This window comes from Scyliorhinus canicula, chromosome 2 (genome assembly GCF_902713615.1).
Source record: "Scyliorhinus canicula chromosome 2, sScyCan1.1, whole genome shotgun sequence".
In the NCBI taxonomy this organism is placed as follows: domain Eukaryota; kingdom Metazoa; phylum Chordata; class Chondrichthyes; order Carcharhiniformes; family Scyliorhinidae; genus Scyliorhinus; species Scyliorhinus canicula.
Genome location: NC_052147.1, coordinates 155,715,963 through 155,729,721, shown reverse-complemented (window position 1 = coordinate 155,729,721; position 13,759 = coordinate 155,715,963). Strand labels below are relative to the sequence as shown.

Sequence of the window (13,759 nt, the reverse complement as noted above, 5' to 3'; positions counted from 1 at the left end):
TTCTTGATCAGTACGTACCAGTCAGACAGGGAGGAAAGGGTAGAGCGAGGGAACCGTGGTTTACCAAAGAAGTGGAGTCTCTTGTTAAGAGGGAAAAGGAGGCCTATGTGAAGATGAGGCGTGAAGTCTCAGTTGGGGCGCTTGATAGTTACAGGGAAGCGAGGAAGGATCTAAAGAGAGAGGTAAGACGAGCAAGGAGGGGACATGAGAAGTCTTTGGCAGGTAGGATCAAGGAAAACCCAAAAGCTTTCTATAGGTATGTCAGGAATAAAAGAATGACTAGGGTAAGAGTAGGGCCAGTCAAGGACAGTGGTGGGAAGTTGTGTGTGGAGGCTGAGGAGATAAGCGAGATACTAAATGAATACTTTTCGTCAGTATTCACTCAGGAAAAAGATAATATTGTGGAGGAGAATGCTGAGACCCAGGCTATTAGAATAGATGGCATTGAGGTGCATAGGGAAGAAGTGTTGGCAATTCTGGACAAGGTGAAAATAGATAAGTCCCCGGGGCCTGATGGGATTTATTCTAGGATTCTCTGGGAAGCCAGGGAAGAGATTGCTGAGCCTTTGGCTTTGATTTTTAGGTCATCATTGGCTACAGGAATAGTGCCAGAGGACTGGAGGATAGCAAATGTGGTCCCTTTGTTCAAGAAGGGGAGTAGAGATAACCCCGGTAACTATAGGCCGGTGAGCCTAACATCTGTGGTGGGTAAAGTCTTGGAGAGGATTATAAAAGATACGATTTATAATCATCTAGATAGGAATAATATGATTAGGGATAGTCAGCATGGTTTTGTGAAGGGTAGGTCATGCCTCACAAACCTTATCGAGTTCTTTGAGAAGGTGACTGAACAGGTGGACGAGGGTAAAGCAGTTGATGTGGTGTATATGGATTTCAGTAAAGCGTTTCATAAGGTTCCCCACGGTCGGCTATTGCAGAAAATACGGAGGCTGGGGATTGAGGGTGATTTAGAGATGTGGATCAGAAATTGGCTAGTTGAAAGAAGGCAGAGAGTGGTGGTTGATGGGAAATGTTCAGAATGGAGTTCAGTTACGAGTGGCGTACCACAAGGATCTGTTCTAGGGCCGTTGCTGTTTGTCATTTTTATAAATGACCTAGAGGAGGGCGCAGAAGGATGGGTAAGTAAATTTGCAGACGACACTTAAGTCGGTGGAGTTGTAGACAGTGTGGAAGGATGTTGCAGGTTACAGAGGGACATAGAAAAGCTGCAGAGCTGGGCTGAGAGGTGGCAAATGGAGTTTAATGTGGAGAAGTGTGAGGTGATTCACTTTGGAAAGAATAACAGGAATAAGGAATATTTGGCTAATGGTAAAATTCTTGGTAGTGTGGATGAGCAGAGGGATCTCGGTGTCCATGTACATAGATCCCTGAAAGTTGCCACCCAGGTTGATAGGGTTGTGAAGAAGGCCTATGGTGTGATGGCCTTTATTGGTAGAGGGATTGAGTTCCAGAGCCATGAGGTCATGTTGCAGTTGTACAAAACTCTAGTACGGCCGCATTTGGAGTATTGCGTACAGTTCTGGTCGCCTCATTATAGGAAGGACGTGAAAGCTTTGGAACGGGTGCAGAGGAGATTTACCAGGATGTTGCCTGGTATGGAGTGAAAATCTTATGAGGAAAGGCTGATGGACTTGAGGTTGTTTTCGTTAGAGAGAAGAAGGTTAAGAGGTGACCTAATAGAGGCATACAAAATGATCAGAGGGTTAGATAGGGTGGACAGCGAGAGCCTTCTCCCGCGGATGGAGGTGGCTAGCACGAGGGGACATAGCCTTAAATTGAGGGGTAATAGATATAGGACAGAGGTCAGAGGTGGGTTTTTTACGCAAAGAGTGGTGAGGCCGTGGAATGCCCTACCTGCAACAGTAGTGAACTCGCCAACATTGAGGGCATTTAAAAGTTTATTGGATAAGCATATGGATGATAAGGGCATAGTGTAGGTTAGATGGCCTTTAGTTTTTTCCATGTCGGTGCAACATTGAGGGCCGAAGGGCCTGTACTGCGCTGTATCGTTCTATGTTCTATGTTCTAAGTGTGGCCTAACTAAGGTTCTGTACAGCTGCAACATGACTTGCCAATTCTTATACTCAGTGCCCCGGCCAATGAAGGCAAGCATGCCGTATGCCTTCTTGACTACCTTCTCCACTGTGTTGCCCCTTTCCGTGACCTGTGGACCTGTACACCTAGATCTCTCTGACTTTCAATACTCTTTAGGGTTCTACCATTCACTGTATACTCCCTACCTGCATTAGACCTTCCAAAATGCATTACCTCACATTTGTCCGGATTAAACTCCATCTACCATCTCTCCGCCCAAGTTTCCAAACGATCTAAATCCTGCTGTATCCTCTGACAGTCCTCATCACTATCCGCAATTCCACCAATCTTTGTGTCGTCTGCAAACTTACTAATCATACCAGTTACATTTTCCTCCAAATCATTCATATATACTATGAACAGCAAAGGTCCCAGCACTGATCCCTGCAAAACACCACTAGTCACAGCCCTCCAATTAGAAAAGCACCCTTCCATTGCTACTCTTTGCCTTCTATTTGTTATGATTTTGCATTAATCCAGGAGGGTAGACAAATTGATGCATTGAATTATATATTTTAACAAGTAACACAACTCAACTCAAACAAATAAGGCAAGTGAGACCAGAACAAGTATCACGGTAGCATGGTGGTTAGCATCAATGCTTCACAGCTCCAGGGTCCCAGGTTCGATTCCCGGCTGGGTCACTGTCTGTGTGGAGTCTGCACGTCCTCCCTGTGTGTGCGTGGGTTTCCTCCGGGTGCTCCGGTTTCCTCCCACAGTCCAAAGATGTGCGGGTTAGGTGGATTGGCCATGCTAAATTGCCCGTAGTGTAAGGTTAATGGGGGGATTGTTGCGTTACGGGTATACGGGTTACGTGGGTTTAAGTGGGGTGATCATTGTTCGGCACAACATCGAGGGCCGAAGGGCCTGTTCTGTGCTGTACTGTTCTATGTTCTATGTTCTAAGAGTAAAATTCCATCAGTGTGTTTGTTTTGTTGCTATTTCTCTGCCAATAGAATCCCTGTGGTATAGTTCCACTCCAAGCTAGACTTGGAGCTAGAATTTTCAGCATTATGTACATTGACGCTCGTGTTTATTTATTGAACAGTGGAATGCAAACAGGCTTTTATCTTACTTTACTTTATTTGCAGATTGCCGCCATCGAGTTCGGCGTGTCCCCTCCCCCCTTCTATCCTCCCAGGGCGATCCAGGGGGAGCTCCCCCCTTTCCTTGCTCCCCCCAGTTCTCTTCTCCCTTTCTCAGACGTTCTTTTGCTGGAAAGAGAGAGAGAGTATTGTCCTCGTGATGCAGGAGCCACCATGGGTCCACCACCCCATCTGCTCTATAAATGCTCGCAGTTCCTTCGCCAAGCCTGTCTTTTTCCCCATTCTGGGGTTTGATCGGTTGGTCAGCGGGTTTTGTACGCAGTTAAAGCCGCCCCACCCCCCCCCCCATAATCAGTTGGTGCCAGTCAATGTCGGGGATTTCCGCCATGGTCTTTGTTATAAAGTCTGTGTCATCCCAGTTTGGAGTGTACACATTTACCAGCACCACTGGTGCTCCTTCCAGGACACTGCTGACCATGACATACTGTCCCCCTGGGTCCATAACCGTCCGAGTCTCAGTAAACCCCATCCTCGTCCTGATTAGTATGACCACTCTCCTAGCCCTCGTCCCGTAGCATGAATTGTACGTCTGTCCCACCCAGTCATTCCTTTTCCCTCAAGTATGTCTCCTGCAGGTAGACTATGTCCACCTTGGGCTTCTCGGGTGCGACCCCCCCCCCCCCCGCCGGTCCTGCAGGATCAACCATACTTACCTGGTGGGCACACCCCTGCACTCTGGGGATTCCCTTTGTTAGGGGGCCGTCCAAAATGGCCACGGTCGCCGCTCTCTCCATGAGGTCGAGTCCCTGCAATCTAGGATTTCCCGTTGTCCATGGGGCACCCAACATGGCAGCCAACTGCGTGTACGCCACATGGGTACGCCCCTGCACTCCGGGGTCTCATTTTGTTTAGGGACCCACCAAAGTGGCTGTTTGCAGCGCCACCTTGATTCCTCGGCCTGCTTCATGCCTGCTGAAGCCTGTGCCTGGCTCGCTGCCAACCATTTCCTATCCTTCTGTCCTTCTCCCTTTTCCTCCCCTTGGCCAGACACACACTCCCCTGAGAGGTGTGCCGCGGCCCCCTTTACCGCTTGTCTTTCTGTGCTAGCCCTCCCTGCTAGTACGGTGGCTCCCCTCCCTGGGCTGGTCTCGCCCTGTCTCTGTTCTGTCTGCCCGTCTCCGTGTCCTTCCTCGCCCCCTCACCTTTTCTCCTGTCCTTGCTTCCCTATCTCTGTCCTCCTACTTTAGTCCGAGAACGAGGCAGCACAGTCCCACGCAAACAGTGTCCATACAACAGATCTTGGTCCTGTTTCGTCCTTCACTTTCCGCCTTATACCCCGCTGCCCTCACAGTCGCTGCATCTGTTCCTTTTCTAGATTGTTGGGCTTCACAAACTCTTCAGCCTCCGCTGGAATGCCAAAGTAATATTCTTTTCCTTTATAGGTTACCCAGAGTCTTGCCGGGAACAACATGCTGAACCTCACCCCTGCTCTTGTAGAGCGCCAATTTCGACTTCTTGAATTCGGCCCTTTTTTTCGTGGGGTCAGCCCCACTGTCCTGATAGACCCTTATTCTGTGTTCTTCTTACGAGCACGACTTTGTCTGTCGGGCCTACTTTAGGATCTTTTCCCGATCCTGGTACTGGTGCAGCTTTGCAATGATCACTCTCGGCTGATCCCCAGTCTTGGGTTTTGGCTGCAGTGACCTGTGTACCCTGTTGAGTTCTGGGGGTTTTGGGAAGCTGTTCCTCCCAACCAGGTTGCCCAGCATGTGGGCAATGTAGGCCATTGGGTCCCTTCCCTCCACCCCCTCTGGCAGACCCACAATAGGGGCGTTTTGTCACCTGGACCTGTTTTCCTGGTCCTCTACCTTTCCCCTCAGGTTCACTTGGGCCGTCACTAACCTCTTTACCTCAGTCTCCAGAGCCACGATCCTATCACTCTGGTCACTGCCGCCCTTTCCACGTCCAGGATCGTCCTTTCCAGGGCTTCCACCATCTTTCCTAGGCCGTCTATTGTGCGCTGGAGGGCGACCATCGCTTCCAACACAACCTCCTTCACCACCTTTCATCACCACCTGGAGTTCCATTTTGACGCCTCCCTCATGGCAGCCAGTTCTTTTTTAAGGAATGTCAGCCATCCCTCCCCCGGGGGCATCGCTGCCTGTTCATGCTTCTCTGGTCAGGTCGTCGGTCGCCCCCTCTCTTCTTTCACAGGGGCTTCTGCCTCGCCTCATGCATTTGCTGGTCTGTCTGCTTGCTGCTCCTGCCCCTTGCTGCCGCTTCTGCCTTCTCGCCGGCCTTTGAATTACCGTTTGCCGGCATCTTACCTTCTACTTCTGCGCTCCTGGTGTTTTTTGGAGTTTTGGGTGGCTTTTTGAGCCAAGAATCCTGGAAAATTTGCTATTTTGGCCACCTGATGTGCGTCCGCTCAACACATCGCCACCACCGGAAATTCCACTCCAAGCTAGACTTTACTCAGGGAATAAGTCACGTAGAAACCTAGAATGTAAGCATCAGAATGCTATTCTGTGATGGAGAGTTATGGGGCTGTTGGTAAGCCTGATTTTGTCCTTGATCAGCATCCCAAGATGTGCACTTGTAGTGACTTCTGAAAGAGGCCAGGAGCAGAAACTTTACATGATCTTCCCTCCCCTAATGTGGGTGGGTTACTAAACCGAGGATGCAGATTTCGGATCATTGACAAAAGAATATGAGCGCAGATGAGTAGATTATTTTTTTCATGCAGTAAATTATTATTGTCAATAATTCACTGCCTGAAAGGAATGTGGAAGTGGAATCGGTATTAATTTCAAAAGCGAATTAGATATATACTGGAAAAAATAATGAGTTGCGGGGAAAGGTAGGAGAGTAGGACTAACAAGATGCTCTTTCAAAAAACTGGTGTAGATACGAATGAGGCTGAATGTCCTCCTTCTAACTCAGAAGCATTGAAGTCATAATTTAGTTGAGATCAATTAACGCAGCATAATTTGGGGATTAAACCTGGACCTACTTTATTAGGACCAGCTATTCCTTTTTGTAAAACCACTGAGTACTTTGGAGGGGTACTAAAGCTTTGACTTTACTAACAAGTTGTGATTGTTATAACATTTTTAATTAAATAGCATCTAGTTCGGTTACAATTTACAATGATTCCTTTTAATTAAAATGGCAGGTACAATTTAGTCCATTAATCTGAATTCCTACGTGTTTCAATAACTTTAATAGTTGCATGTTTTACAGGAATTACAACCTGATTATGGTGTCTCTTTTTACTGCAGAAAAACCCAACATGGCTCATTAGACCAGAGTTCTCCACCTCAAAGCAGCATATCTGCCTCATATAATCATCCAGTCCTCGGGATGTATGATCCTAAAGATGACTTCCCACTTAGAAAAACAGGTATTGTTTCACTTAAATACAGTTTTTCATATAACTTTTTTTAATGATGCCCTGCATCAATGATGCAAAAGTAGGACTTTTCTCCTACATCAAATAAAGAAAATGTATGTACTTTTATGGTGGATTGTTTTAGATGCAACTAACATCAAGCGGCTCAGTTGTGATGAAGCAGGAAGTCGTGGATTCAAGTCCCATTCCAGAGCCAATAGGTTTACACTACATTAAAATGCTGAAAGGGAAGAACTTTGTTGATTTTTTAGATGAGATTAAACTAAGTCCTCGATCTTCCTGTTGTTGCTTCATTTTGAAATGCTTTATTGCTTACATTGATTCAGCTGACTCTATAGAACAAGAAAGGAAGACTTGCTTCTCTTTTTGCAGTTCTTGTTTCATCTTGTTTCATTAGTGACCTCCCTCCATCAGAAGATCAAAAGTGAGGATGTATGCTTATGATAGGAGTACAGTAAGAAGTCTTACAACACCAGGTTAAAGTCCAACAGGTTTGTTTCAAACACGAGCTTTCGGAGCACTGCTCCTTCCTCAGGTGAATGGAGAGGTATGTTCCAGAAAAATTTATATAGACAAAGTCAGAGATGCCAGACAATGCTTGGAATGCGAGCATTTGCATGTAATCAAATCATTACAGATCCAGAGATAGGGGTAACCCCAGGTTAAAGAGGTGTGAATTGTTTCAGGCCCGCATGAATGCGGGCTCAACCGGGATCTTGGATTCACGTTGCATTACATTCATCCCCCACCATCTGGCCTGGACTTGCAAAATCCTACCAACTGTCCTGGCCTGAGACAATTCACACCTCTTTAACCTGGGGTTACCCCTATATCTGGATCTGTAATGATTTGATTACCCGCAAATGCTCGCATTCAAAGCATTGTCTGGCATCTCTGACTTTGACTATATAAATGTTTCTGGAACATACCTCTCCATTCACCTGAGGAAGGAGCAGTGCTCCGAAAGCTTGTGTTTGAAACAAACCTGTTGGACTTTAACCTGGTGTTCTAAGACTTCTTACTATGCTCACCCCAGTCCAACGCCGGCATCTCCACATAATGATAGGAGTGTTCAGTTCCTTTCAAATTCCACGACAAGAGGCATGTCTTTAATGTAGAGCATTTCCTTTGCTTCTTGCAACAGGCACAATCAATGAACATATATATTTAATTGGATGTGGTTGCAGTCTAGAATAGTTGGGTTAAGTAGCATAGTAATTCTGTTACTGACTATTAGTTGCACTCAAGCGATCTAGCAAACCGCTCAGTAATGCTATCATCTTCTCAAGGCAACTAGACAATAGATGCCTTGCCAGAGAAGTCCACACCTGAGAATGAATTTAGCCAATATTCCACTGAGTGTGATTACCAGTTAGAGTACAAGATTTGGCATTGCAGCCATCAAATGTTCCAGAGAATTATTTGCAATAACTACCTTGAGGAGTAAATAAGAGTCTGATCTTGCTCTTATTCGGCATTTGAATACTATTTTGGCTTTTCACATGGCTGTGTCTAGGTGCTAAAATAGCACATGTCCTTTATATTTTCACAACAATTTCAAAACCATGGATGTAATTTTGAAATTATGGTGATTTATTTTTAATACAACTGAGATATGTGAAAAATGTCCTCAATTTCCATTCTGTGAATCACAATACAAATCAACCATTGTTCTCAGCTACAACACTGACATCTCCAGACAGTGTGGAAAATTGCCCAGGTATCTTTTATGCACAAAAAGTAGAACAAATCCAATTGGACCAATTACCATTTCATCAGCCCACTTTGAATCCTCAGCAAATTTACAGAAGGTATTGTCAATAGTGCTATCAAGTGAAACTTGCTCACCAATAACCTGCTCACTGATATTCAGTTAAGTGCTGTCAGGTTCACTTGGTTCCAAATCTCATTACAGCCTTGGTCCAAATGGAGACAAAGCGCTGAATTACAAGTGATGTAAGAATGACTACTTTTTACATCAATGCAGCAATTGTTGAAGTGTAGCATCAGGGAAGTGCCAGCGAAACTGGGAATTGATGGAAAACTCTCCTGGCTAGTGTCATAGTCAGCACAGAGGAAAATAGTTGTGATTGTTAGAGGCCAATCATGTGTGCAAGGCCCAACCACCTTCAGCTGCTTCATCAATGTCCTTCCCCTCATCAGAATGTCAGAGGTAGGAACGTTTGCTGATTGCACATTGTTCAGTTTTATTCAAAACTCCTCGAAGACTGAAGCAATTTGTGCACACACACGTTAAGCCCTGGACAATATCCAGGCTTCGACTGGTAAGTGAGAAGTAACATTCAAGGCACACAAGTGTCAGGCAATGACCATCTCCAGTGAGAGCATAGCACCTTCCCTTGACATTACCATTGTCTCCCACCATCAACATCAAGGGAGAAACTTAATAGGATCAGCTGCGCAAGAGCAGGTCAGAGACTGGGTATTCTGTGGTGAATGAGCTTCACATTACTCTTTAAAACTTGTCCACCATCTACAAGGTATGAGTCAGGAGTGTGATGGAATTCTCCCCACTTGCTTGGATGAGTGCAGCCCCAATAATACACCACGTTCAACACCATCAAGGACAAAGTAGTCTGCTTGATCAGTACCCCATCCACTACCTCAACATTCAGTTTCTCCACTGAGTACCGTGGCAGAGTTTGTACTATCTTTAAGACACATGACAGCAACTCACCAAGGCTTTCTTTGGCAAATCTGTGACCTCTACCACATAGAAGGGCAAAGTCAGTAGGTGCATGAAAATGCCACCACCTACAAGTCCCTTCCAACTCCAAGTCACACACCATTCTGACTCGCATATATATAATTCACCGCCACAGGGTCAAAATTCTTGAACATGTATCCAACAACCCAGGGTATGCCTTTCCACATGGACTGAAGTGGTTTAAGGCAGCAACTCTTTTCCACCTGCCCCCCCCCCCCCCCCCCACTGCTCAAGAATAATTAGTGTTGGGTAATAAATGTTGACCGTACCAGTGACCTAATGGGCTACCTTCATTCATAATCCTGGAAACTATGGTGAGGTCCTGCCTCACTAACTTGATCAAGTTTTTTGAGGAGGTGACAAAGATGATTGATGAGGAGAGGGCAGTAGATGTTGTTTACATGGACTTCAGTAAAGCCTTTAACAAGGTGCCTCATGGCAGACTGGTACAAAAGGTAAAGTCACACGGGATCAGAGGTGAGGTGGCAAGTTGGATACAGAACTGGCTCGGTCACAGAAGGCAGAGAGTAGCAGTAGAAGGGTGTTTTTCTGAATGGAAGGTTGTGACTAGTGGTGTTCCACAGGGATCGGTGTTCAGGCCTCTGTTGTTTGTAGTATACATAAACGATTTGGAGGAAAATGTAGGTGGTCTGATTAGTAAGTTCACGGATGACACCAATGTTGGTGGAATGGCAGGTAGTGTTGAGGATTGTCAGAGGATACAGTAGGACATAGATGGATTGGAGACTTGGGGAGAGAAATGGCAAATGGAGTTTAATCCGGACAAACGTGAGGTAATGCATTTTTGTAGGTCTAACATAGAGGGGAAATATACCATAAATGGCAAAACTGTTAGGAATATAGAAAGTCAGGGAGATCTGGGCGTGAAGATCCACAGATCTTTGAAAGTGGCAACTCAAGTGGACAAGGTAGACAAGAAAGCATATGGAATGCTTGCCTTCATTGGACGGGGCATCAAGTATAACAACTGGCAAGTCATGCTACAATTGTGTGGACCCTTGGTAATGCTGCACTTGGAATATTGCGCACAATTCTGGTCGCCACACTACCAGAAGGATGTGGAGTGTTTGGAGAGGGTGCAGAAGTTTACCAGGATGTTGCCTAGTCTGGAGGGTGTTAGCTATGCGGAGAGGCTGAATAGACTCGGACTATTTTCATTAGAACGATGGAGGTTGAGGGGTGACCTGATAGAGGTCTACAAGATTATGAGAGGTATGGATAGAGTGGATGGGCAGGCACTCTTTCCCAGGGTGGAGGGTCAGTCACTAGGGGCCATAGGTTTAAGGTCCACAGGGCATGTTTAGAGGAGATGTGCGAGGCAGATTTTTTACACAGGGTGGTGAGTGCCTGGAACGCTTTACCAGGGAAGGTTGTGGAAGCAGATACATTAAAGGCGTTTAAAAGGCATCTCGACAATTACATGGATAGGATGGGTAGAGAGGGATATGGCACAAGGAAGTGTAGAGGGTTTTGGCCAAAGGTGGTATCATACTTGTCCAGGCTTGGAGGGCCGAAGGGCATGTTACTGTGCTGTATTTTTCTTTGTTCTTTGTAAGTTATGTAACATGGAACATAGCAACCCTTTTTCCTGTATACATTTGGCTGCTATAATGAGATAGTAATAATCCCATTATGTATAGCTCAAAACCCCAAAAAGGCATTCGTTGGTGAAATGAGCCCTTATTACTGGCTGTGAACCAACTCAGCTCATGTGTAAAGAAGACGTGCCAAAATCCACAATAAGCACACAGAATTAATGCTTGTGATTGCTCGGTCAATTTTAAGGCTAGTGGTGGAATGCCAGATGAAACCTCTACGGGTGTTCTTTCTGCAAACGAGAGCTGGCAATTGTACGTACATATGCAAGCTGAATTCAACAAAACAAAGGAATGCTAAGCAGGAAAACAAGATCCTCATTACTTCACCAATTACCTGCTTTAGTATATGTGGTTACGTTGTGCAATAACTTGTACTAGTTACAACTAGAAAACAAAGCTATTCCCAAGCACTATGATGCAACAAGAAATAAAAACAGAAAGTGCTGGAAAAACCCAGCAGGTATGACAGCATCTCTGGAGAGATAAACAGAGCTAATATTTCGAGTCCAGTATGACTTCTTCTCCAGTATCTGCATATTTAGCTTTTAGAATTAAACAAGTTTTTGTCCATCAGTTCTGTATTACAGGCATGGTCAAGCAGCCATTTGGTACATATTCTGATTTTGACCGTATACACTTTTAACTAATAGTAGTTAAAATGACTGCAAGCTGAACATTTCAGTTTGTTACTTTTTGCAATATTTTTCTGACTTGTGTTACGAACGGGATAGGTGGAGTGTGCAGTTGATTTAGCCTCACTTAGAGCCAGAGTAAAGCGACTTTAACCAGCCTTCTTTCAATAAACTCAAAATGATTGATTTATTATCAAAGAAAAACTTATTTTTCAAAACAAGTTGCAAAACTGGTACAAACACAGTTGCACTCTGGAAGCATAATTAGCTATACCTTTTTAAAGATAACCCAGCATGCACACTAACATACAGACACGGACAAAAAGATGGGCTTTGGAGGCTGGCTTTATAAAATAACAGATAATGTTTGCAGGTTTTTGATGCTGTCAATCTGGAATTCCCTCGTGTGAGGACCCCGTAGATGTCTGGAGGTTCTCAACAATGGAGCTTTGGGTGGTGGAAAATATAGAGATGGATCAATTCTTCTTGTCTCAGCTTTTCAGGTTTCCAAATGCAGGCAGGTTATACTCGAATGAGAATTCTCTCAGCAGGTTGATAACCATTCATGGAATTTCCAGCAAGGCAGGGAGAGAATGAACTAGGGCAACCTTCCTTCTCAGCCTATTCCCCAAAACACAGTAATTTTAAAAACCACAGATCTAAAACTTAAAGCTTGCCTTGGCCATGAGATTTCTAGTAAATTACGAGGCTTTGCCAGTTATTTCCCCATCAGTAAAAGATTATAGTTCAAAAGCAATCAACAGCTCATTCCCCCTCAAGTACTATGCTGTTCAGGAGATTTATTTGAAAAAGGCAAGTTTGCTCGCAGCCCAAACGTGAATTTATGACATCAAAATAATCTCCAGTTCAGCATCCATGCATCCAGATAATAATATTTTTTATTATTGTGACAAGTAAGCTTAACACTGCAATGAAGTTACTATGAAAAGCCCCTAGTCGCCACATTCCGGCGCCTATTTGGGTACACAGAGGGAGAACTCAATGTCCAATTTACCTAACATCACGGTCTTTCGGGACTTGTGGGAGGAAACCGGGGCACCCGGAGGAAACCCATACAGACACAGGCGGAGCGTGCAGACTCCGCACAGACAGTTACCGAAGCCAGGAATCGAGCCTGGTACACTGGCATTGTGAATCAACAGTGATAACCACTGTGCTACCGTACCGTCCATAATGCAATGTCTTTCCATATTTTCCAACACTAAGAAGCCTAGAAATATCATGTGATCCATTTGGCTGATCCTGAAAACTATTTTTAAAGCACTCAAAATCTTGCCATCTTGACCTCTCTATTATACAAAATATACAGTTCCCTCTTGAACTTAGTAATGCTATCCACTTTTTCTGTCTTCTAGTCATTCTGTACCACACATTCATCATTTTCTGTTTGTTCTAAATTGTCTACATCTTTTTGGTATAGCTGTTTTACATACACTGACTACCTGTTCTTTATCACGTGTTCATTTATATAAGTAGAATAATTAGAGGATTTGATATTTGGAAAAAATGTTGGCTTAATTACCATTAATTTTTAGTTGAAAGTTCTCGTGCACATTTATCCTTTGATTCCTCCTGAGAAAAATAGGATTTTAAATCCTGGAAAATACAGGAAATGCAACTTCAATAAAAAGACAAACTTGTTCTGCAGGAGAAAGCTAGTGATTTGAAACAAACTTTAACCTGGTGTTGTAAGACTTACTACTGTGCCCATCCCAGTCCAACGCCGGCATCTCCACATCTTGTTCTACAGGCGAGGAACTATAGCATCAGATTTATCATAAAGAGAAATTCACTAAATTTGATGTAGTAGTTAGTTGAAAATCCAATGCTCAGTTAAGGCTTGTCTTTAAACTTAATTTAAATTCTTTATTGAATTGAGAATTCTTTTGGTGAATTCGCTTTTCATAAAAAATTGAGGAAACTTCTGCATGACTCGCATTCTTTTTACTCCTTGTGAAAAAAGATGTTAAGTGCACTAATCCTCAATATAAGCTTATGAAGGTACAGATTTCTAGAAGGGCAAATTCAGAAAATATTACGCAGCAAGTCTTCTTTACAGTCTGAGCTTGATGCAATTACCTACGGTCATAGTCTGAAGTCATTTCCAGCACAGAAGGAGGCTATTCCACCCATCAACTATATACTGGCTCTCCATGGAGCAGTCCAGTCAGTTTCATTCTGGTAGC

General features: G+C 44.3%; 1 protein-coding gene across 1 annotated transcript in view; it reads left to right on the top strand.

The window, feature by feature from the left end:
• hdac4 (histone deacetylase 4) overlaps positions 1–13,759 on the top strand; it is a 699,895-nt gene that overhangs the window by 456,322 nt on the left and 229,814 nt on the right. The window contains 1 exon segment of the mRNA XM_038788077.1: positions 6,443–6,564. Coding sequence (XP_038644005.1) covers positions 6,443–6,564 — 122 coding nt within the window.